The sequence below is a fragment of the Paecilomyces variotii genome (genome assembly GCF_004022145.1).
Source record: "Paecilomyces variotii strain CBS 101075 chromosome Unknown C8Q69scaffold_2, whole genome shotgun sequence".
Lineage (NCBI taxonomy): Eukaryota > Fungi > Ascomycota > Eurotiomycetes > Eurotiales > Thermoascaceae > Paecilomyces > Paecilomyces variotii.
Window position 1 is genome coordinate 4060794 of NW_021167141.1, and position 21844 is coordinate 4082637.

The 21844-nt window shown below is 48.5% G+C and overlaps 9 protein-coding genes across 9 annotated transcripts; 5 read left to right on the forward strand and 4 right to left on the reverse strand.

Annotated features, from left to right (window-relative positions):
- Positions 1–1012: 1012 nt before the first annotated feature.
- On the reverse strand, positions 1013–2097 carry C8Q69DRAFT_505254 (carbon-nitrogen hydrolase; the record flags this gene model as incomplete). The annotated part of the gene is made up of 2 exons (XM_028632686.1): positions 1013–1285; positions 1339–2097. 2 exons carry the CDS (start codon positions 2095–2097, stop codon positions 1013–1015), a joined length of 1032 nt encoding a protein of 343 aa, XP_028488277.1.
- A 317-nt stretch (positions 2098–2414) lies between these two features.
- On the reverse strand, positions 2415–4721 carry C8Q69DRAFT_526199 (amidase signature domain-containing protein; the record flags this gene model as incomplete). Its single annotated transcript, XM_028633627.1, has 5 exons — positions 2415–3282; positions 3341–3842; positions 3894–3961; positions 4009–4392; positions 4449–4721. The coding sequence occupies 5 exons, from the start codon at positions 4719–4721 to the stop codon at positions 2884–2886; spliced, it is 1626 nt and encodes a 541-aa protein (XP_028488278.1). The 3' UTR covers positions 2415–2883.
- Positions 4722–6726: 2005 nt separating this feature from the next.
- Positions 6727–7979, forward strand: C8Q69DRAFT_399016 (putative zinc-containing alcohol dehydrogenase; the record flags this gene model as incomplete). The annotated part of the gene is made up of 4 exons (XM_028627831.1): positions 6727–6888; positions 6972–7361; positions 7427–7873; positions 7935–7979. 4 exons carry the CDS (start codon positions 6727–6729, stop codon positions 7977–7979), a joined length of 1044 nt encoding a protein of 347 aa, XP_028488279.1.
- A 147-nt stretch (positions 7980–8126) lies between these two features.
- Positions 8127–12014, forward strand: C8Q69DRAFT_459589 (putative raffinose synthase protein Sip1). Its single transcript, XM_028630091.1, has 2 exons — positions 8127–8726; positions 8952–12014. Exons 1-2 carry the CDS (start codon positions 8412–8414, stop codon positions 11574–11576), a joined length of 2940 nt encoding a protein of 979 aa, XP_028488280.1. The 5' UTR covers positions 8127–8411; the 3' UTR covers positions 11577–12014.
- Positions 12015–12124: 110 nt separating this feature from the next.
- Positions 12125–14692, forward strand: C8Q69DRAFT_178599 (hypothetical protein). The gene is made up of 4 exons (XM_028625836.1): positions 12125–12604; positions 12725–12878; positions 12951–13586; positions 13636–14692. Exons 1-4 carry the CDS (start codon positions 12261–12263, stop codon positions 14461–14463), a joined length of 1962 nt encoding a protein of 653 aa, XP_028488281.1. The 5' UTR covers positions 12125–12260; the 3' UTR covers positions 14464–14692.
- Position 14693: 1 nt separating this feature from the next.
- Positions 14694–16296, forward strand: C8Q69DRAFT_178600 (putative C6 transcription factor). The gene is made up of 2 exons (XM_028625837.1): positions 14694–14949; positions 15003–16296. Exons 1-2 carry the CDS (start codon positions 14851–14853, stop codon positions 16287–16289), a joined length of 1386 nt encoding a protein of 461 aa, XP_028488282.1. The 5' UTR covers positions 14694–14850; the 3' UTR covers positions 16290–16296.
- Positions 16297–16393: 97 nt separating this feature from the next.
- C8Q69DRAFT_178646 (putative feruloyl esterase) lies at positions 16394–18342 on the reverse strand. The gene is made up of 2 exons (XM_028625838.1): positions 16879–18342; positions 16394–16822 (listed from the first exon to the last, which is right to left on the reverse strand). The coding sequence occupies exons 1-2, from the start codon at positions 18076–18078 to the stop codon at positions 16499–16501; spliced, it is 1524 nt and encodes a 507-aa protein (XP_028488283.1). The 5' UTR covers positions 18079–18342; the 3' UTR covers positions 16394–16498.
- Positions 18343–18417: 75 nt separating this feature from the next.
- Positions 18418–19561, forward strand: C8Q69DRAFT_526204 (PLAC8 family-domain-containing protein). Its single transcript, XM_028633628.1, has 3 exons — positions 18418–18820; positions 18881–18978; positions 19042–19561. The coding sequence occupies exons 1-3, from the start codon at positions 18676–18678 to the stop codon at positions 19270–19272; spliced, it is 474 nt and encodes a 157-aa protein (XP_028488284.1). The 5' UTR covers positions 18418–18675; the 3' UTR covers positions 19273–19561.
- Positions 19562–19727: 166 nt separating this feature from the next.
- On the reverse strand, positions 19728–21720 carry C8Q69DRAFT_526205 (hypothetical protein). Its single transcript, XM_028633629.1, has 3 exons — positions 20691–21720; positions 20314–20628; positions 19728–20252 (listed from the first exon to the last, which is right to left on the reverse strand). The coding sequence occupies exons 1-3, from the start codon at positions 21586–21588 to the stop codon at positions 19837–19839; spliced, it is 1629 nt and encodes a 542-aa protein (XP_028488285.1). The 5' UTR covers positions 21589–21720; the 3' UTR covers positions 19728–19836.
- Between the last annotated feature and the right edge of the window lie 124 nt (positions 21721–21844).

Here is a 21844-nt window from a genome sequence, read left to right on the forward strand (position 1 = left end):
GCCGTCGAGAGTTCAATAGTGTATGCCTAATCCCGGGGGATTTTGCCGGCTAATATGCGAATCAATCAAAGCAAGCTCTTTGGTGAAGCCGGAGTACCTTTTTGGATCTGGCAGGGACGATCAACTTGTACTTACCACTAACTCTGATTCCGTGATTAGTATAGTTAGTAGACCGCGAATTGCGGGGTGGTCCTTGAGCACAGAAAGGGAAGCATGTAGGGGCAATACTTATCGGTGAAATGCTGCCTGTTCGTTCTCTTAGGGCATTAAGTACACGTACTCTTCGCGATACATTCCACACGCTGTCTTCACGTCCTATCCTCAACAGCACGTGAATCTCATTCTTGCTACGAGCTGCAGCATCATGGAAGACACATCAGTGCTTGGACTCGGCTCGTGGATATAACCAGCATAACTCTTTGACCTTCCAGCCAAGACTCCCCCGCGCCTTGGCTACTTAGCATAGCGTCGGAAGCTGGCATCCCTTCATCGGAACTAGATACGCCGAGAAGTCCTCCGGCCCCCAAATTTGCAAGTAGCGGCGCTGGAGTTAGGCTAGATGTTCATTATTGAAGAAAGGACATGGAATGGTGCGCCAGAGCTTCTAGAGGGTCGCATTTCTCGCTGATCGGGCACTATTACTTGAAAGTGTTGGACGAAAATACCTGGAGTCCTGCAAATCTCTTGCAATACCACACAAGAAATTGACTACTGTACGTATTGAGCAGACCGCACGGCCACTTTCATTCCACCTGCTCTTAGAAGAAGTCAGAAGAGTTTCGAGCATCCAGACCATGGATCCTCGAGCTTTATGGCACATCTTCTAGAAGATCTTCAAGACACTCAGTACCCCATATATAGCATACGGGTCACCCTTTCGAGTCAATCCCTTCTATGTTAAGTATATCTGACGGATATCTTCAGTAATGTTTGCTGAAACTTCACAGGATGACTCAGATTAAGTCTCTCTATGCTCTGTTTAAGGGAAAATACAAGTTCATGTAAATGCTGATTATATCTTCGTATCCTCATCATCATAGACAGTTTCTGTTTTATGCTTCATCTGGTCACCTTCCTTAGAAGGCCACACAGCACAATCCATGTCGTCAGCCCAAAGTGGCCTTCGTTTCACTCGGAAGTCGAAAACCTCCGGTCGCCTGTAATGGCCGCTCAAGTCTATGAACACTTTAACCTGAGCCAAGTCTGCTAAATTTAGTTCAGCGCTCACAAGCTTCTCGACAGCTCCCTCATGAGGTCCAGCAAGAAAACTGCAGAAGGGGTGAATCTTATGGGGTTGTTAGTAGCAGGCAAACTAAGTATTGCTTCTCGGACACTTACGATAGCGGACCAACCTCCCCCAGCTTTAACGCTGTCCTGCTCACCAAGATTCTCCTTCATCCAATTCAAGCATGAATCGTCCACATAATTAGAGGAGCAAATAACAAAAGTCTGGCCCGTTAGGGCATGACTTTTCATCAGGGCCTCAATTTGCGCGTTGGCAGAACTCTCGAAGCCTGCCATTGTGTTCAAAGCGGGCCACGCGCCAACATGGATTTCTTCGCCATCGAGTGTGAGTGCTTGTCGCGCAAGGGGCATCGTATTTTCCCAGCAGCATAAGCCGCCGATCTTGAAGTCGCCAAGCGAATCATAAGTTCGCAAAGTGTGTCCTCCGCCTTGGGCCCAGACCATGCGCTCCACGTATGTCGGTTGTAATTTGCGATGTACTCCCTTGATATCGCCTTTAGCATCGATGTATACTTGGCTGTTGAAAAGCGTGTATCCATTAGGAACGCGCTCAGAGATGCCCAGACAGATAGATATCTCCGCTTCACGGCAAGCTGCCTGCACCTCGTGGAGGTCGTCTTTCACAACCACACTCTGCTCTCCATAGGCAACGAGCGCACCAACCTGTTTTATCGGCGGATAGCACTCGATAAAGTAAGGGTAGCCTGGGACGAATGTCTCTGGAAACGCGAGAAGTTTGATATCTTGCGCTTTGGCGTACTTTATGAGCTGAACTACCTTGGTGAGGGTAGCAGCCTTATCCATAAACACCGGAGCGGCGTGGACAGCTGCAGCTTGGACTTTGCGTGCCATGTTCACTGCGCAGCTGAGAAACGAAGAGAGTTATTCAATTAAGTAGCTACCTAGTTTTGGATCTTGTTAGAAAGAACGTGGAAAATGTGGGAATCAAATAGGGAAGGGTACTTGAACCCCCACTTTCACTGAAGCACCTAATAGGTATAACCCGCCGGCACAGCTTGTCGTACAAATGTATATTTTTGGCACTAGGGGCCTAGTAGAGTGCGATCTCGAGCTGCTGAAGATGCTTGATTGAAGGAGACTTAACTAGGAGCTGGAGCTGGAGGCTTCGGCGAGCTACCTACCTAGGTAATCCATGTGTAACTGGCTAACCCAATGCGGAAGATGAAGGGAACCCCCGGGGCCGTCCCGACGTTACTTATTAATCGCGATTTGACAGCATCTAGCTAACTAATATTGAAACAGGAAGCTCCATTTAAGATCTACATTCATCACGACGCCGTAGAAAGGAATCTTGACCAATGCCTGAGGAAACATCCATATGGGAAAAAATGCATAGCGGCAGAGGAAAGGGTAATGATGCAGAGATCTTTTTGGCATCTAGCTTCATTCTACGGAAGTGTCGTCTAGGATGATGGATGAAGTATGGATACTGCTGTCTTGGAAGGGCGGACTATTTTTGGAGTCGGAGATAGGAAAGATACTCTATCATTACCAAACCATCTGGCCCGCTCTCTTTGCCACCCTTTGCAAAGCTCGAAAGCGTTCTGAGTCGCGGCCATGTGAAAGCAGACAAGATACGGACTTTCAAGTTTTACTACTGTATAGCCATCACTCAATTCATTTCCTTCCCATAGCACGCTCAATCTCCGTTAATGCAGCGATCACCTTTTCGTCATAGTGTCTTCGCCCAATGATTTGCAGACTGACTGGCGCATCCTTGTACTTTTCGGGCGTGTACATATCGTAAACGAATTGATCTTCTGCGTTTTTCGGTTTGTAATCCAAGTCCTTCTTGTCTTTCTCAGGATCGACCGTTGTGACAGGGAATACGGCGCCGGGATAATCCAATAGATTCCAGTTGGAGGTGTATCCCCAATAACGCGATTGTTCATGCGGGGTTGCTGCGCCAAACGAAGGTGGACATAGGATCACGTCGACCTCCTTTCCATCTGCCTTGCCGGTGTTAGTCCAGTGTTTGGCATATGCTTCTCGATAAGCATCTCTCTCAGCGCAGAGCTATGTAGTCCTCGATTAGCTTACTGCGTTTATGCACAGGGGATGTATCATGACGTACCTTCCATAGCCCGTGTTGATCCAGCTTCTTCACCGATGGTTGTTCATGAATGATGAATTTCGTGAGCGGAAGGATTGGTTCACCACCCTCCTCTAGAAGACCCAAGACTTCCTCTCCACCGTCGGGCCAGTACAGCGCTGCTGTAATCTCCCAGCCCCTTCGATGATTCAATGATTCGCAGTCCCAGTCAACTACCTCCATTCCTGCAGCCTTGCATGCCTCCGAGACCTCCTTGAGGGCTCGGATCATAGGAGGGTGAGGCATCACGACACCATCCCACCATTGTACTGCGATCTTAAGCGGTCTGGTGAATTTATATGGCGTCCACTCCTTGGCTGTCAAAGACGGGTCCAGACGCCAGGGCTTCACAGACAGAGCGACTTTCATAAACAGCTCGAGTGCCTCGCGGTCTGTTGTCATGGGTCCCAGCGTCGAGAAAATTGTCTCTTTTCCGATCATGTGGGTTCGTTGACCACCAGACGGTACACGCTTAACGGTTGGCCAACGGGACTATTAGCATTATGCATAAATCATCTCCTTCAGATTAACATACTTGAACCCATAGATACCAGTATGCGCAGCTGGACAGCGAATACTCCCCCCGATATCTCCGCCAACGCCCTATAATATTCAGCCACAGCTCGGTAGAAAGATAGTATTATACATACTAAGACACTTCCACGCATCCCAATCAAAGCCGCCTCGCCTCCACTGCTTCCACCGCACGTCAAATCTCGGTTATAAGGGTTAACCGTCCGCCCGTATATATTGCTGCTGGTCTCTAAGTGCATGATCGTCTGTGGCTGAGTGGTGCGAGCAAAGAAGACACAACCAGCATCCCAGAGGGTATCATAGAGTAATATGGAACCTTGTGGCTTGCCGATCCACGCAACATAAGAGGCATTAGCGGTTCCATTTGGTGACTTGGTGCCGTGATGTTCTTTCGTAGAGATGGGTAATCCATGGAGTGGCCCGACAGGCTCTGGCAAGGAGTCAAGATAGCGAGCTCGTTCGATCGCCTCGTCCCAAAGCAACTCTGTAAGGCAGTTCGTCTAGGGAAGTCAGAAAACCAAGCCCTCGAATTCTCGCAGTCATAAGAAATACTTACAGCGAAGTGTGCCAGTGCTGCCCGCCGCAGGAAAGCTCTCGTGACCTCCTCAGCGGAAAGTTCTCTACTATGCAGTTTGGCTAGAAGTTCCGTGACCGAATACTTTTCTGTGATCTCTATCTCTTTGGAAGTTAGGATTGCTTTTGGTAGCTCCTGGGAGTTGAGAGGCAAGGTGTCCGGTAAGCCCTGAAGAGGGGGCTCGACTCGAGCCACCGACTCATCCCGTTTCGTCCTCGCGATAGAGGCTTTCGCTTCCCAGGGTTGGATTGTCATTTCTATCAAAGCAATTCGAGCTTTCTCTCTGTGTCCTGATTCTGCAAAAGTACTGTTGGGAGAGTCACGCAGCTATTCGTCTTTTCGCCTACACCAAACCATCTTCCAGAGAGGACAGAAAGAACGCCTAATATATCCCCCGCAGATATCCTTACTCCTGGCACTAAGTTGGTGTTATCGCGTGGAAAGCTTATCGGTCATACCGACAAGCGGGGTAATCAGCTGGTGTTCCGATAGGAATGTAAGAGAGACTCTGGAGTCTGATCACCGGACAGCAGCGTAACTGCTCAAACGCGAATTCCTGACCAAGATTTAATGTATCTACTATGCAAGTGACAGCTCACGAAGGAACTATTAAAAGCTTCAACCTCTACACTGAAGAACTAAACGTATTATGGATTCTGTCTTGCTATGGCGAACTGACTAGACTGAGATTCCTTATAGTCAATTAATCCAGCTAACAGGAAACAAAAATAGATACAGATAAAAGCCAAGATCACCATATTCTCTCTGACTGGGCAGGAAGCATCACTTCAGCATATATCCAGTTATTCAGCTCTCCTCCTACCTAGTCCATCGCCTTCCAGTCCAGGAAGTCTGGTGTCTTCATTATCTGCTCTATCAGCGCGCACGGCATGCCTTCTGGTTCTCCTCTTCCTCCTCCTCTAAGTCCTCCTATATCTTTACTCACTCTATACCTTTTATTTTAATTAGTATTTCTCTTTTATTAAAGGGTTTCTTCGAAATCTTATCCGGAGTCGTCAGCTTAATAATCTCCAGAATCAACTAGGTCATGTTGTCCATGAAGAAATACCGTCGAAGGAAGGAAATGAAGATAGACGCCAGAGAACCTCAGTTAACTCGCTGAAGAGAATGAGCAACGGACCCAAGCAGGACCTTAGAGGCATTTTAGGAACGGGCTTCCGCCCAGGATGAACGAAACACTGTGCGACTGTCGAGAACTCTTTCGAGTTCGACTTCCAGACCAACAAGGAGTTGAAGCTAGGAATATGAATATTGAGGGGAGATATGATTGCAACAACCCCGGGTCGATGAACAACCTTTGGAAGGCGATGAGACTAAGTATGTCACGAGTACGTTAATGAGCGGCAGTACAACAACGGTAGCTAAGTATACAGATTCACAACGCAAACACTTCGTTCGAAGGCCATTGTGGAATCTTCAGCATTGAAGTTCTTTGTTTCATTTATACTTGTTTTTATTCATTTATCCTGAGCGTCAACCATAACTAGAATCTTGCGAAGCTTACATAAGAGCCGCCTATCCGAGAGGGGATTTTGGAACACTTTGCGGGGGCCAGCTCAGAAAGCCGGAGTTTGCCGGAGTAGCTTGGTAACTCGAAGATTTATAATGACGATTGCTTCTATTAGGAATCCTAACGCTGCACAGGTGATTTGTGATGATGATCAGCCTTCTGGGTGGGCATTTGGTCGGTTTGTCATGGAATCTTTGGTCGACGGGGGAATAATTCACCCGCAGCAAAGATCTTCGATCAGATTGTTTTCGCTTTTGAAACGTTCGACATTACCAGCTGTCTGTCACGCTACCAGTGCTGGGGTCATAACGTCAAGACATCAGCCTGGGGGGAGTCAAATAGTAAGAGATTGCGATGCGCCCTTTTATTATTGCTAATGTGCATTATTCTCGAAGCTTCATCATCTGAAACTCTCCGAAAGCAAATGTCCGCACGGAGGAACTTTGTGGTAAATGGAAGAGCTCGGGCACATTTATCAGCAAAGCCCCGCGAGCCAAATTAGTGTCCGTTGAGCTAGATTGCATGTTGTTACTTTATTTTGCGGTGCGGGATGCTCCCCAAGGTGATGATATGACGCCGGATTGGTAACGCTGCCGTCACTACAGTCCCACCATGTGCCCCGCGCACGCATATAAAGCCCTTCGATGCCGACAGGGCCCATTTCAACTGGAAAAAAGTGAATTGATTCTGTTGAAATTATTATACTGTCAGTGAGCAGATACTACTACAATGGCACCAACAACACAGAAAGTCTGGACCGTTGCCGGCAAGACCAAGGGTTTTGCTGAGCTCAGCCTCAAGGAGGCAGAGGTCCCCAAGGTCGGCGACTACGAGGTTCTGGTGAAGCTGGAGGGTGCTTCCCTGAACTACAGAGATCTCATCATCCCCCAGGTAAGCCGTCGGATTGTTTGCCCTCTTTTTTTCTTTTTACCCCGTGCCGTTTCAACCAGTATTGACCACTATATCTATTGTAGGGAAAATACCCCTTCCCGCTTGACCTCCCTGTTGTTCCTGGCTCCGACGGTGCAGGCACAGTTGTCGAGGTCGGTTCCAAGGTCACACGATTCCAGAAGGGCGACAAGGTCGTCACTCTATTCAACCAGGGACACCTCTACGGCCCTATTGACACCCATGGCTCCAAGACCGGTCTGGGAGGTGTCTACGATGGAACCCTGCGCCAGTACGGTGCCTTCAACGAGCAGGGTCTTTCTCTCGCTCCTAAGAACCTCAACGCTGTTGAGTCAGCCACTCTGACTTGCGCTGGTCTCACTGCCTGGAACGCCCTGTACGGTCTGAAGCCACTGAAGCCCGGCCAGACTGTCCTGGTGCAGGGAACTGGTGGTGTGAGCATGTTCGGTCTCCAGGTATGACATGGAACCTTAATCACTGTGCCTGTGAACTACATACTAACAATTGCTTTCCTCCATAGTTCGCCAAGGCTGCTGGTGCCACCGTTATTGCTACCACCTCCTCCCCTGAAAAGGAAGCGTTCCTGAAGAAGCTTGGAGCCGACCATGTCCTCAACTACAAGAAGGACCCCAAGTGGGGTGAGACGGCCCGCAAGCTGACCCCTCACGGAGAGGGTGTCGATCACGTTCTGGAAGTCGGTGGACCCGGCACTCTGGAGCAGAGTATCAAGGCCATCAAGTTCGAGGGCATTATCAGTATCATCGGCTTCCTCGGTGCCGGTGACCCCAAGGGCCAGCCCCAGATTCTGGATGCCCTGAGCAACATCTGCACCATCCGTGGAGTGTACGTCGGTGGCCGTGACCTGTTCGAGGATATGATCCGCGCTATTGAGATCAACAACATCCACCCCATTGTCGACAAGGAGATCTTCTCTCTGGAGAAGGCCAAGGAGGCATACGAGTACCAGGTAAGAATATTATGACTTCCATATCGATCAGGTGGTGGCGTACTGACATCTTCTGCTACAGTGGGCCCAGAAGCACCTCGGAAAGGTTGGCATCAAGATCGAGTAAGGGACGAATCGGTTAGGTTTCAGTGTTACTCGACACCGACGGCTCTTACGCGGTGGCTATAATGATGATGGAATTTAATGAAAACGTACATCCAAGAGCCCAATAGCTATGAATGAATTCAATGTCAAGCACGATCTTGCCGGAACACGTTTTACGTTTCAATGTGGGATCTGTTATCCCGCAGTTCTCGATACGTAGTCAACAAAAAGAAAAGTACAATATCCTGGAGCTATTTATTGCTGGTATCTCCAACCTTATCTGGTCTATTGATAGCTCTCCCTGAAGGTCGTCGCCATCCGCAGACAAGCTGTGGCCACAGGCGCCAATCACCCACTTCCCCGCTCATGTCACCGCCGAGCCGCTCCACCACAGCAACAACAGCTCATCTTGCATCATGGGTGGCGGTAGTATTTTATCCTCTACACACATCGCATGCAGAAAAGCTGTGTACATTCAGTCAATCAACACAATAAGTGCCTTGGTAGTGTAATTCCGAACCTTTCCTTGCTTCTCTGCTTGAGACCATCTATTGGTCCAAGCCCTTCAGACATGTCTGCTGTACCGACCAGACCTGCTCCTGCGCTATCGACCTCTGGAGCTCGAAAGCCGCAGAAAGCCTCGCAGGTTAGATTCGTGCGGCCAGCCCAAATGAGCTTGTTCGCGCAAGTGACTTCGTACCCTCCGCTGGGCCAGGTGACCTGTGTACCGCGGCTACAGAAGACATTAAAGTCTGAAGATGATGACAAGGTGAGAGTTTCCAGGACCTGGTGAGGGGTAATGTCCTCCGTTAGAGAAGATCGGTAGATATTCACTTGATTTGTATCATCTGATTACGTTGAGTCTGTATATCAGACTCTACATATTGAACTCTTACCTCTAATCTTCATACCTTACTTTATCCCTTCCTGGTTCCTAACCTGTTCAGTGGACGAGATCTATGCATTAGACAGAATTCTTACTAACTTCACACAGCTTCAATTCACTGTGATCTTGGAATCCAGCAAGACATTCCCTGAACAGTCGTGGGAAGCTCAGATTTGGCACAACATCACGGACCCGAATTGGACTGCGCTTCCGTTGAAGAGATCCTTCGATCATTCTATCCCTTTGATGACAGGTAACGCGGAAGAAACATATTATCGATACACTTTCTCGGAATCGATCAGTCTTCACGAAAATGGAGGATATGCCAAATTTACAGTGCGATACAGAACCGGTCCTGACGCGCAGTGGCAGTGGGCCAATCAAAGGTATCCTGTAAACGATGGGGAGATAGTGTTTCCTCCTAGGAAGTCCAAATATGACGGTCCATCTACGTCTGAGATATCGCCGATGGAGGCCAAGCAAGAGCTCAGTCAGTACATCGATGGCCTCGCGAGCGAACTAGAGATCGAGTCACGCAAAAGCGAGGCTCCCGGCTCGGCCCTCTGGGATATTTCCGGAAAAACTGACGCGGCAAAGGAGAATGAGTCTGGGATTACGAAGATCGTTCTAGGGAAACCCTCTGCACTTTTGCGAAACTTCTCGCTGGTGCGTGTCTGGAGCCCGTGGCTAGCTCCTCGACATGGCAAGAAGGAATTCCGACTAACCGAGGATGCGATACTCTGCTCGTTCCTGCGGAGTGATGGATTGCATCTAGTATTTCTCGCGATTTCTGGCACTAATGATGTCTTAACGGTATTCCAGTCCAGTGACAAGGGGGAGGTGGTCATCCAGGCTCGAAATGATAACCGGGAGCCGGCGAAATTCCAAGTTCTCGCCTCGGTCGCTGAGAATTTCGAGGTAGCAATGAGTGCAGTTATATATGAAGCACGAAAAATTGTCAGGTCTCCAGGTTCAAACTCTACCTCATCGCCACCCCCGTCACGACATTCCCATCCTGATTCACCCCTTGGGTCCGACATCGTGATGGTCGAAAAAGATCCGAAGGCGCAGTGGCTATCCAATTGGTACGACGGCCTCACCTACTGCACGTGGAACGCTCTGGGTCAGGACCTGACGGAGGAGAAGATCGTCAATGCTCTGAACACCCTTAAGAGTCGTGGTATCAACATTTCCAACCTCATCATAGATGACAATTGGCAAGCGTTGGATAATGAAGGCCAGAGCCAATTCAAACGTGGCTGGAAAAACTTCGATGCGAACCCCAAAGGCTTCCCCAATGGCTTGAGACATGCTGTCGAAGCTATCAAACGCAATCACCCGAGCATTGAACACATTGCTGTCTGGCACGCCCTTCTAGGATACTGGGGCGGAATATCACCTGATGGGGAGCTTGCAAAGGAGTACAAGACCAAGGAAGTTAAAATAAAAGACCCAGTAGCTGGTGGGACTATACTCGCCATCGATCCAGATGATGTATCGCGGTTCTATGGAGAATTTTATTCATATCTCGAGTCTGTCGGGATCAACTCCGTCAAGGCAGATGCACAGTTCTTCCTTGATCTCCTTGAAGATCCAGATGACAGAAAGCGATTCATTACCGCCTATCAAGATGCATGGTCCATCGCTTCGCTGAGATATTTCAGCAGTAGAGCCATCTCGTGCATGTCAATGACTCCTCAGCTAATCTTCCATTCTCAGATGCCAACCAACAAGCCCAGCATCCTTCTGCGGAACTCAGATGATTTCTTCCCTGACGTCCCAGCATCTCACCCCTGGCATGTTTTCTGCAATGCGCACAATACGCTTCTGACTCGACACTTGAACGTGGTCCCCGATTGGGATATGTTCCAAACCAGCCACCCTTATGCTTCTTTCCATGCGGCTTCTCGATGTGTTTCAGGTGGTCCTATCTATATTACCGATGAGCCAGGAAAACATGATGTCGAGCTTATAAAGCAGATAAGCGCGCCCACTATACGTGGTAATACCGTCATCCTTCGCCCTAGTCTTGTTGGACGCACGTTAGACGCATACCACGATTATAACGAGGGAAATGTTCTCAGAATCGGAACCTATACAGGTTGGGCCATGACAGGCAGCGGGATACTGGGTCTTTTCAATATCAGTCCCTCTGATGCATCGACTATTGTTCCGCTCATTGACTTCCCAGGAATCCACGCTGATTCGCGTGGAAAGTACATCGTTCGCGCCCATACGACTGGGAGAGTCACAGACATGATGCAGCCCTTGGCACAAGATTCTCTGGTCGCTGTTACCCTAGAGCAAAAAGGCTGGGAAATACTCACAGCATATCCAACTCGCTCTTTTACCTTGAGTGGAAGTCGAGGCTGTGACTCTGTGAGTGACGGTGTAACGCATGTGGCTATTCTGGGCCTGCTAGACAAGATGACTGGTGTTGCTGCCATAGTCAGCTCGGATATCTTCATCGTTGAGAACGGTCGACTCCGCTTTGACATCAATCTGAAAGCCCTCGGTACACTGGGTATTTATATAAGTGACCTGCCAAACCGAAACGTAGACAAGAACTTCATGGTGCTCGTGTTTGGTCAGGCTGTCCCCAGAAAGACGGTCTGGAAAGACAGTGGAGATGGCTCCACTGTTCTTGCAATTGACGTCCTATCTGCGTGGAAGTCCATGGGCTTGGACCCTGGCTGGAGTAACGAGATCGTCGTTCAGATCTATGTTAGCTAAGTAGATGTTAGAGATCCAGGCAGACCAACAAGGAGTTCTCCTTTTTGGTCGACTGGCAGAAAGCCATCAGTAGACTTTAGGTAACTACGCTCATCATTAGCAGTATACATGAAAATGACATAATGACTTCAATGCTAGCAATTTCGGTACCAGTTAGAGTAGGAATAATCTGATACCAGGATGCTACGCTGGACCAAAGCCGGTCTAAGTACATTATGCTGTTGGATCGCGACTGCATATTTAATCGTAGACCCTTGCTTGCGAACCATATACTCGACATTCATGGATTCGCACAAGGAGATTTGTTAATAGAAAGTGAGTTGTTTCAAGTAGAAAGTGATTATGACCGTAAGGCATTGACGCACGACATAAAATACTAAATCAAGATAGAATTGCAAAAAAGGTCGACATCTAGTTCTCTCTAGACTATGGTAAAGGTTGTCTGGGACGTTACAGTGGTAACTATCTTATCGGGGCACTCGATGCACGGACCAACAAGTCTCACTCCATCCGCATTATCGATATTCCGTCCAGAAAAAGTATCCAAACTCCGAGGCTTCCCCGGTATATTTATTGTATCGAACAGGTTGAGACTAAAGCTTTCTTTACGGTTTTACTCATCATTTGGTTTCCTAATCACCTCAAGTACCTACCTCAGTCGCAGCCTTCCTTCAATTTGGCCCAATGTGGCCACCACGTTCGACTCTCGCGCGCGCGACTCGTCTCCGCAACCTCCCAACCGCAACAGCTCTCACACCGCGACTATGTCGTCGATCTAAGTACACATTTGCCGCAGACGCCATGCGGCTGCGATCTTTGAACTCTTCATCACATCGACCTACATCAGACCAATCCTGGCGACAATGTGCGCGCGCAGTGCAGACACGATGGATCACCGAGGCGTATATCCAGAGACAGAAGGATATGGAGAAACAATGGGCGGAGTATGCGGAGGAGATCCGGGCAGGAAAGAGGAAAAGTTTTGTGGATGTGTTGGAGGAGAGAGAGCTGTTACATGATGTTGTTGGGTGAGTGGGTTCGCAAGGAAAAATGTTGCTTCCTCGCGGGTGTTTTGCGGCTTGAGAAGACTGGTTGGTTTCGTTGCTGGAATGGAAGAGCTAATTGGTTCTTGTTTTACGGTGTTATAGTGAACGCGATGTTCTGAAGAAGCTTTTCATTGAGAAGAGAGTTGGATTGTATGCTGGTGTCGACCCTACGGCGCCTTCGTTGCATGTTGGTCATATGTTGCCTTTCATGGTGTTGGCTTGGGCATACGTACATGGTTTGCCGGTTCATTTTCTGGTAAGTACTACAGGAATTGTCTGAGTGCATTAATTATCCGCTTGTCGAAGGGACCTGTCTGACAATTTACAGCTCGGTGGCGCAACGTCGAGAATCGGCGACCCGACAGGAAGATTACAAGGCCGCGAGGCCCAGCAAAATTCTGTCCGCAAGGCCAATATGGCCAATATGCACATGCAGCTGAAGAAGCTTGGTGCTAGCATCGAGAAGTATGGTATCCGGCATGGACATGAAAAGCAGCAGTACGTGTGGAAACGGGCATTGGTTAACAACAATACTTGGTGGCACAAAATATCCTTCTATGAAGTCCTACGAGATCTGGGTCAGCATATAAGGTTGGGTCCCATGTTGGGACGGGATACGGTGAAGACGCGTTTGACAAAGGGCGACGGAATGTCCTTTGCTGAGTTCAGTTACCCGCTAATGCAGGCGTGGGACTGGTGGACGCTATTCAAGAAGGGAGTCCAAGTCCAGGTCGGCGGTGCTGATCAATATGGGAATATCTTGTTCGGTATGGATGCCGTCAAGGCGATCAGTAAAAACACGGCTATTGAGATCGAACGGAAATCGCTGGACGATGATATGGAGAAGCCTATCGGTCTGACCACGCCACTGTTAACCACATCCTCTGGCGCGAAATTCGGAAAGTCTGCAGGCAATGCAATTTGGCTTGATAAGGACATGACGACGACCTTTGAGCTCTACCAGGTTCGTGGCACCGGACTAATTTTTATTGGCCAATGCTAACATATTCTAGTTCTTCGTGAGAACTGCTGATGCCGATGTTGAACGTTACCTGAAGATGTTTACCTTTGTACCGATCCCCGAAATCCAGAAGATCATGGAAGAGCACGTCAAAGAACCATCCAGACGTGTGGCCCAACATAGACTCGCCCGCGAATTCGTCGAACTCATCCACGGTGAAGAAGATGCGGACGCCACAGTTCAACAGCATCGTCAACTCTTTGGATCACAGTCCTCTCCTCCAGGGCCTGTTACCGAACCCGCTTTGAAAATCGACCCATCCGTTCTTGAAACAGGGGCAACTCGTTCCCCATCGGCCGGATTTGACAACATGCAATCTGGAAATAAACATGCCCCTCAAACACATTTCGGCAACATGCCCGCACCCCGTATCACCCTCCCCCGCTCTCTCGTGTACAACCAACCCTTAAATAGAGTCCTCTGGTCTGCAGGCCTGGTCTCATCGAAGAGTGAAGGCCAGCGCATTATCGCCAACAAGGGTGCCTATGTGGGCAGCCGCGCTGGCGACACCGGTGAAATGTCCGACGACCTTTCCTTCACACCCATCAAGACTTGGCCAGCAGAGAAAACGCAGGAGTTCATTATCGGCGGCGATCTGCTGATCCTGAAGCTAGGCAAGTGGAAATTCAAGATGGTCCAGATCATCAGTGATGAAGAATTCCGCGAACGCGGCTTCACCGCACGAGGCTGGCAGGAAGTGGAGCAAGAAGCGCAGGATCAAGCGAAGAAGGAGGAAAGAGAGGCGCGAAAAGAGGCTCGCGCAGGAAAGCCAGAGACTATCATTGAGTCTTCTGGCGCTGAAGTGTCTGAAACTAAATGAACAATAGAGGTCGGTTTCTCCTCTCTGGCAATTGGGACGGTGATGTATTATAAGATGTAATCTTCAGCGTGTGATGTATGTATATATTGTACCATATAGATTTATGAAATGAGCGGAATTATTATGCTGTCCCACGTCCTCTTTTCCTCTACCCAAACACTGTTAAATAGAGTTGAGTGGGCCTGGATGCAGAAGACTCTTTAGCAGCCTTTTAGCAAAGTTCAATTCCCAAACTACTTTTAAGCCGACGAGCGCCACTCCAGTACCTAGCGCCTTAGTAGAACGACTAGTTCCGATCCTAGGAGTTGATCCCTCGTTGTACATTTCTTTCTTTCTTTCTTTCTCCATTATCAGATCTGGGATTGCAACGTTGCTCCATGGCACAGAATGAGTGCTAGAGTTGGCCCCTACACTGCCAAGGCCTCGCGACGATCTCATCACAAGTCCCGTCTTGGGTGCCAGAACTGCAAAAGACGCAGGATCAAGGTTAGATGCTTGCGTTGTCGATGATGGAAATACCGTACTCACTTCAAATATAGTGTGATGAAGCGAAGCCCAATTGCGGTAACTGCCTGCGTCACTCCATCGAATGTGATTACAACTCAAGTTCAGAGAGCTCTTCCACCGTCTCACCCACAAATGAGACGACCTCCCTTGCAGAGGCTCCCAAACCGTATGACGATTACACCTTTATCTCTTCATCTCAAGCCAACTTTACTCCTCCAAAGAGAGCGCATAGTTCACGACCACCGTTATCACAACAACATGATGAGCAAAGCTCTCACTTACATCAAGCTGTGGCCAACAAGCAGTTCCAGTTCACAGCCACTGACATGGTGCTCTTTCACCATTTCATAACCTCGAAGGACTTGGGCGGCTCGCGGCCCCATGTGCAGAACCAGCTTTCTCAGCTGGGATTTTCGTTCCATTACGTTCTGCGCCTTCTTCTCGCCTTTTCCGGCTTTCACTTGGCACGCTATTCGACGAATGATTCATCACCAGGCTCGAGCGCTGACTTCTACGCTGCAGCTGAACGGCACTATGAGACTGCCGTGCGCGAGGTCGCGGCCGCAATTCCACTTCTAGACGCGACCAACAGTCCCGCACTTTATACATCGTCAATATTCGTATTTATTTGCTCTCTTGCAAAGGGGCCTCGCCCTGGGGAATACCTAGCCTACTGTGACGATGGCAACCCAGGATGTTTGTCACTATTCATGGGTCTGCGGTCAATTTTGGAAAGATGCAAATCGACCCTCTCAGTCGATTTCTCTTCCATCCACGGCGCTAATGAACAAGATGAGACGCTCCAGCCAGAGGGACCTCCTTTCCATCCTGAAGAACCGGTCTCGCATGCATATAGAGACAGTCTGGCTGAACTTCGACATCTTATATCCGCCACTTTCCCAGACAACAGTCTCGAGTACACTGACTACTCCCAGGTCCTGGATATGCTTTGTTACACCTACGAATTCGTATTTGGTGATGATCCCCGACCGACGGAGCCGCAACTGTGGCCCCAAATTTTTGGCTGGTTGTATACACTACCGGATCTCTTTGTGATGGATGCGCAAAATCGGAGGCCGGCTGCTTTGGTAATGTTTGCCTTTTTTGCCGTGTTGCTAAAACAACTGGATCCAGCCTGGTTCATCCGTCAATGGCCTGAACATATCATGAGTGGCATTTTTCGTGACCTTGATGAATTTCATCAAGAATATGTTCGGTGGCCTATGGAACAACTCGGACGACTGTCTAACAATCTACATCTATCGGAGACTGATAGCCCTGGATGTAAGGCTATTTCGTCATCATTATTGAGGAATTAGTGTTCTTTCGCTATTATTTATTACAAATCTGTCCTATATAATACACTGTAATAACAAAAAAACTGTGACAATTTTGTTCGAGTGGTTTGATCAACAAAGCGGAAGTCCGGTCCGGGGCCGAGATAGACGCTGGTTTGGTGCATGAAACAATATTATGCACACCCATTCGTTGCAGGAGATTTACCTCGATGATCACCCCAAACCAGGCTCTAATGGACACACTGCCAAGTTCCGTTGTGCGAGCCATTTCCACCTCGGCTAGTTGCCTTGGCTGGATACGGGCACAGAATTCGGTCTTGCTCTACTCCACCAGTCCCGTTGACCTGCACTGGGAGAAACTCGGGTGCAGTACCGTTTTCTACCCATGTCCTCAACGCATCAAACAGAGTTGTCGGTTGTCCACCTCTGCCACCAGAACAATGGGCCAAGCCCGGAGACGGGAAGTATCGATAGAAGTCTTGTACTTCAGGTATTATTTTTGAGACCTCTCGATAATAATGCTCCGTGCCCTTTGTTGGAATACTGGGATCGGCCTTTTGGGCCCGTCAGCGAAGGAATCAGATGAGAAAAGCTTGTGTCCGTGACTTACCAGGCCATGGTATGTAAGGAGCTTTCCTCCAGCGTTCTTGAATTCGGTGAGATCAGGGTCATTGGCGGCTATCACGTCAGTGTATTCCTGGACCGCAAGATGGAAAAGCCAGTCATATTCCTCATGACTCGAATTGATGATGTCGAAGCTTTGATTCTTGGCCACAAACAAGTTGAACCATTCGTCCTGGCTACTCGTGCTGTTTTGACCTGGTGCAACACCAAACGCACTGATGTCCGCCCCTGGGTTTACTCCATACCATAGGAACTCTCCTGAAATAGTCCGCGGCCCTGACCAAGCAGCTTTTGCGGTGATCGCTGCCGCTCTGCTGAGTCGCATGGTACTTCCAGTAGCGCTGCAAGAGAACGTCTTATTCACAGCAGTAAACGGGTCGAAGTCACACTTGTCCACGTCTGAGATAATACCATCCACAATGCCATCTAAGGGGTCACAGCGTTTCACAGCCTCGGCAGTAAGGAAATCCAGCTCACACGATAGCGGAGATGCTTCACCAGCCCAGGCAAGAGCAAGAAAAGGATAGTAGACCGCAGAAACGAACTCGGGCCACGATTGCCCTGGTGCTGATGCTGCAATTCCGTCGTACGCCTGCGGATATCGCTGTGCAAGCATGAGGCCTTGACGTCCACCCTGAGAGCAACCGCTCCAGTAGGAGTACAAGGGAGGGATGCCGTAAAAGCTTCGCACCAGATCCTTGGCGATAATAGCCTGGTCGTTCAGGGATCTATAGCCCAGGTTGTGAAGTGCCTCCAAGTTGACATTTCCGGGACTCTTCAAAGCCCATTCAGCTGGCTCTGATGCACTACCTAAACCTGCGTCGGTTGAGGTGGTCGCATATCCCTCTCCAATAGCTCCAGCCATGAAGAACTCTGACAGGACAAAGCGACCTGCCTGCCAGCCTCCTCCGCCTGTCGCTTGGAGGCGTTTGTTCCAGTTCCGTGGCAGCCATGTCTCCACTGTGATATGGTCATCATAACCAGGGTGGGTATAAGTGACAGTGACATTGCAAAAGTCCACATTTTGCACGGATTGATCCCCGTGGTTGTAGTTATAGGTGGCAGGCACATAGAGTGTGAAGTTGTTGACCCAAGAAGCGGAGAGGGAGAGGATTTCAGCGCCAAAGAGTGCCGGCGTGGCAATCGCAGATGGCGAACACGCAGCGGTAGGGGTAGTGTAAATCATAGTTCTCTAAAGGAGACAGCCAAAATGAAAAGATGATATTACAACAGGTGCTTGTTCTTTCGAGTTGCAGCATCGTTCGGCCACGCATATCGGAGTACTTATACTCCTGGCGGGACCTGCAATATTCACTTAGCATCTAGGGAGTCAGGGGCCAATCTAAACTAGCAGTAAAGAGTATGACTTCACGTACGAATGCGAATTGCCATGTTGATTCAAATGGATTATAGCGATGCCACTCATGGTTGTTTTAATCATGAAGGATCCACTAAAACAACCTTATTATTGGAAACGATCCACTGCTCTAACTCCACATCGGGTAAGCTACTTTCTACACGAACACGAACTTCCATTTTGGGTAAAGAAAATCCCGAAGACGGTGATCAGATGTATAGTCTGAAAATTTGTCTTCTCCATCGCATTCTTGTTTAGGATATGGGTCATCACTGAGAGATGACTATATAAGGACGGTCCCAATGGACCACACAATTGCACGCATACCTTCTTCAAATCTCCCCTTGCCAACCACCGAGTGTATACTGTCGATTCTACCACTTGCCGCGCCCCAAACTTGACAACGTTGCCTTGGATTGATCCAAAATGAGTGCAAATGAAAAGGTCTACCGTGCATACCCGAGCGGGCCACCAACGTATCAACAAGCCAATTCGGAAGAGTCGCGACAGATCACCCAGAATCCGGATTGGAATTATTCACTTTTGGAATGCTGCTCGCCATGTTCACTCTGTGAGTGCCTATATGCATCCTTCTTCTGCTTCTAGATCTCGCTAACTCGCTTAATTAAAGGCTTTATGAGTTCCTGTCTTCCTTGTCTTACCTTTGGCAAAACTCAGGCCAGGCTTCAGGATCCGACTCTACAGAACTATAGTAGCATTAACGCGGATGTAGGTTCCCTTGGAATGACACCATTTCATCTTCTCTTCTGCTGACGCTCAATGATCTTATAGTGCATGATTTTCGGTGCCCTATCCCTCGGATACCTCCAATGGATCATCCAGACAATTCGACGTGGCGAGATGCGAGAGAGGCTTGGAGTCAAGGGCTCCTGCTGCGGAGACTGCTGTGCCACATTCTGGTGCGGATGCTGTGCATTGGTACAGGAGGAGAAGGAGGTCGAGTTACGAACAAGGCCTGAGCTTACTGGTTACCAGCCTGCACCGCAGATGGCATACCCTTAGTATCTGGAGGAACGGTTGGTTATGGGGGAAGTAAGTATTAGGTCTCAGCATGGTCGGATAGTACACATTGTACTGCCTGTTATGTTTCTTTTCTGCCCGGTCACTTTTCAGATGCACTATGTCGATTTTCCTTTGTTAATGTCTATCTTTTCTATTTTCCTTTTTGTTTTCTATTCTTTCTTTCTCTTTCTTCTTTTTTCTCTGAATACTCAAGTGTACAGTTTCAGGATATACTCCCATGTATATAAGTGCCTTAGCAAATTATAGAGCCTCTTACTTATTATTCCAGTAAGATCTAGGTTTTATTATTTAGATCTGAAGGAAGAGGTGAGAAGCTTGCTTAATTACTAACTAGAGGGGGGGCGAATCTTATAGGTGCTCTCCTAGTGCTACACGACTAGACAAATTCTTACGCGAAAAAGAAGTAAAGTTCGTTGGTGAAGTCGAGGATTCGTCACACATCAAACATAACGATTCATTTCTTTCTGTTTATCCGCTTTATCTCAGCTACAGAAAATCCCAATTCCCCAATTGACCGTTTCCCCCGAAATCGGTGCATTTTCTCTATGGGAGAGGTGGCCAGACGGGGAACTTCACTGTAGATTTAATAGTACCGTAGCTTCGTCCTCTATCATCGACTTCCATATCCTCAAGACGAAACTTCCAGGCGCTGGCGACCTGCTGATTTGGTTCATATGAAGACTCCGACAGCCACCTAGCAGTAAAGGTCCCGGTAGATCGCTCACAGAAGAAGTCAAACGCGTTTTCAAAGGCAAAATCACCAAAAACTCTGATCCGGGATAGACGAGGCATCCGCTGCACTGCATAGCCTATTGAGACGAATAATCGGTGAAAGGCATCGAGATCCATCAACTGCCGTGTTAGCCAGCCATTTTCTGGATGACAGATTTCCATATCCCAATCATCAATTTCGTCGATCTCGGCCTGGCGTTCTGGGGTGTACTGGAAGAGCCATTTCCCTGTTTTATGGATTGACTTATTAGTAATTATCTGATTTAGCAGATGAATGTCTTCACATACCTGATGGCGTGACCCTCGGAACCAGCTCAAAGATCATAGTTTCAAGACGTGGCCAAATACAAGACGATATATCGGAAATTGGCTCCAAAGAACTGTTCAAGGGGCATAAAAAGTCAAGTGAGAGGGCAGTCTGTTCTATTCTCAGTTCCCGAAGACGGAAACTGAGGTCATGGAGATTGATAGACAAATGATCTATCCCAGAAGGCGGAAGGAGATTTAAAGCGGGCATCGTCTCTTTCCAATTCATCTCGGTCCCGTTCTTATAGTTAAATACTCGCAAGGAATGTGGCACCTTTTTGAGCCCCTCTGCTACAGCTGGAGTCGGGAAGCATGTCAGCTGGAAAAGAACAGGTAGTATTCGACTCAGAATTTCATACCTTGTCGTCTTTGCATCATAAAACCTTCATGGTCCGGTCGGACATATTCGTTCAGATCCAATTCCAATTTTGTGACTGTAGGGCAAGATGCAACGATCTGAAATGCCGTACCAGCCCAGATGCGGTGGTTTCTGTTGACACCATTCCTAAACGACTCGTTAAGAAACAGGAGCCGATCGATACATGTAATCTTTGGCAATATTGATGCATCATCATTCAGAGGAAAGCGGGCCCGGTACGGCCGCACAGAAACAGTACGGCCATTAGTGAAGTCCCAGTCGTAATCTCCAGCATCAGGATGCCCGTCAGTGCATGGTTCTTTACCCAACTCTCGTCCAAACAGACCGAGTTCCAACGCAACACGGTGGCTCCCGCTCCAAGAACTCAGCACCTCGAACAGGCCAATAATGCCCGACTTAAATGCTTCGTCATTGGCGTCTCGAATAGAGTTCTTATAGCTGTAATTTCCAGCTTTGATTATTGTCTTCCAGTCCTCAATAAGATATGGAACAACAATTCGGTATTTGATGTAACGGACCCAGCCCCGTCGCACGGTACCAGTGCCCGAAATCAGATGCGCGAACCGAGAAAGCGAGAGAGGCTTTTTTGTTTTCTTCTTCATAGTCCGACTGGCACTGCTGTACCAGTCGGGCATGGGCGGATAATAGAATTCCGTCCCCCAAAGTTCTCCTAATTCTTTGTGTACCTCTCGTACGTCGCTATGGGCTTCGCCATCTTCAACTTCCTCGCTGTAGACTGTCAGGTTCGAATAAATAAACGACTCAAATGCTGCCTGCCATTGACGGCATACAACAGTGTACTGAGCAAGTGGACAGTCATCAGAATGGAGACATTCTGCAATGAGAGATATGACTTCCAATGGCAGATTCCTAGTCATAGTGATTAGGAAGTAGCGAGCTCGTCACGAGCCTGAGCAGTGCACTGCGGAGAGAAAAGGGCTGGATCTTGGGGGGCCGGTTGCCGATGTCCAACATTATTATTATTATCTTGTCTATCTCGAGCAAGCACAGGCCCCTACTTAAGAACTTAGGCGGCGGGTCCTCGAAGCGAAGGTTTGTGCTGTGGGTCAAGTAATAATTCAGGAGAATGCAGTTATTTACCGAGTACTACATACCATGTTCATACTGTCTGTT

Excerpts from the sequence above, each read along its gene's own strand:
- C8Q69DRAFT_459589 (XM_028630091.1), top strand. The coding sequence starts at position 8,412 with ATGCAGAAAAGCTGTGTACATTCAGTCAATCAACACAATAAGTGCCTT. Across the intron at positions 8,727-8,951 it reads AGTCTGAAGATGATGACAAG|CTTCAATTCACTGTGATCTT; the intron begins GTGAGAGTTTCC and ends AACTTCACACAG.
- C8Q69DRAFT_178646 (XM_028625838.1), bottom strand. The coding sequence starts at position 18,078 with ATGATTTACACTACCCCTACCGCTGCGTGTTCGCCATCTGCGATTGCC. Across the intron at positions 16,823-16,878 it reads TCCTTACATACCATGGCCTG|GCCGATCCCAGTATTCCAAC; the intron begins GTAAGTCACGGA and ends CGGGCCCAAAAG.
- C8Q69DRAFT_526205 (XM_028633629.1), bottom strand. The coding sequence starts at position 21,588 with ATGACTAGGAATCTGCCATTGGAAGTCATATCTCTCATTGCAGAATGT. Across the intron at positions 20,629-20,690 it reads TATGATGCAAAGACGACAAG|CTGTAGCAGAGGGGCTCAAA; the intron begins GTATGAAATTCT and ends TCCCGACTCCAG. Across the intron at positions 20,253-20,313 it reads TCCGAGGGTCACGCCATCAG|GGAAATGGCTCTTCCAGTAC; the intron begins GTATGTGAAGAC and ends TCCATAAAACAG.
- C8Q69DRAFT_178599 (XM_028625836.1), top strand. The coding sequence starts at position 12,261 with ATGTGGCCACCACGTTCGACTCTCGCGCGCGCGACTCGTCTCCGCAAC. Across the intron at positions 12,605-12,724 it reads CTGTTACATGATGTTGTTGG|TGAACGCGATGTTCTGAAGA; the intron begins GTGAGTGGGTTC and ends ACGGTGTTATAG. Across the intron at positions 13,587-13,635 it reads CGACCTTTGAGCTCTACCAG|TTCTTCGTGAGAACTGCTGA; the intron begins GTTCGTGGCACC and ends AACATATTCTAG.
- C8Q69DRAFT_178600 (XM_028625837.1), top strand. The coding sequence starts at position 14,851 with ATGAGTGCTAGAGTTGGCCCCTACACTGCCAAGGCCTCGCGACGATCT. Across the intron at positions 14,950-15,002 it reads GCAAAAGACGCAGGATCAAG|TGTGATGAAGCGAAGCCCAA; the intron begins GTTAGATGCTTG and ends CTTCAAATATAG.
- C8Q69DRAFT_526204 (XM_028633628.1), top strand. The coding sequence starts at position 18,676 with ATGAGTGCAAATGAAAAGGTCTACCGTGCATACCCGAGCGGGCCACCA. Across the intron at positions 18,821-18,880 it reads CTGCTCGCCATGTTCACTCT|GCTTTATGAGTTCCTGTCTT; the intron begins GTGAGTGCCTAT and ends GCTTAATTAAAG. Across the intron at positions 18,979-19,041 it reads ATAGTAGCATTAACGCGGAT|TGCATGATTTTCGGTGCCCT; the intron begins GTAGGTTCCCTT and ends ATGATCTTATAG.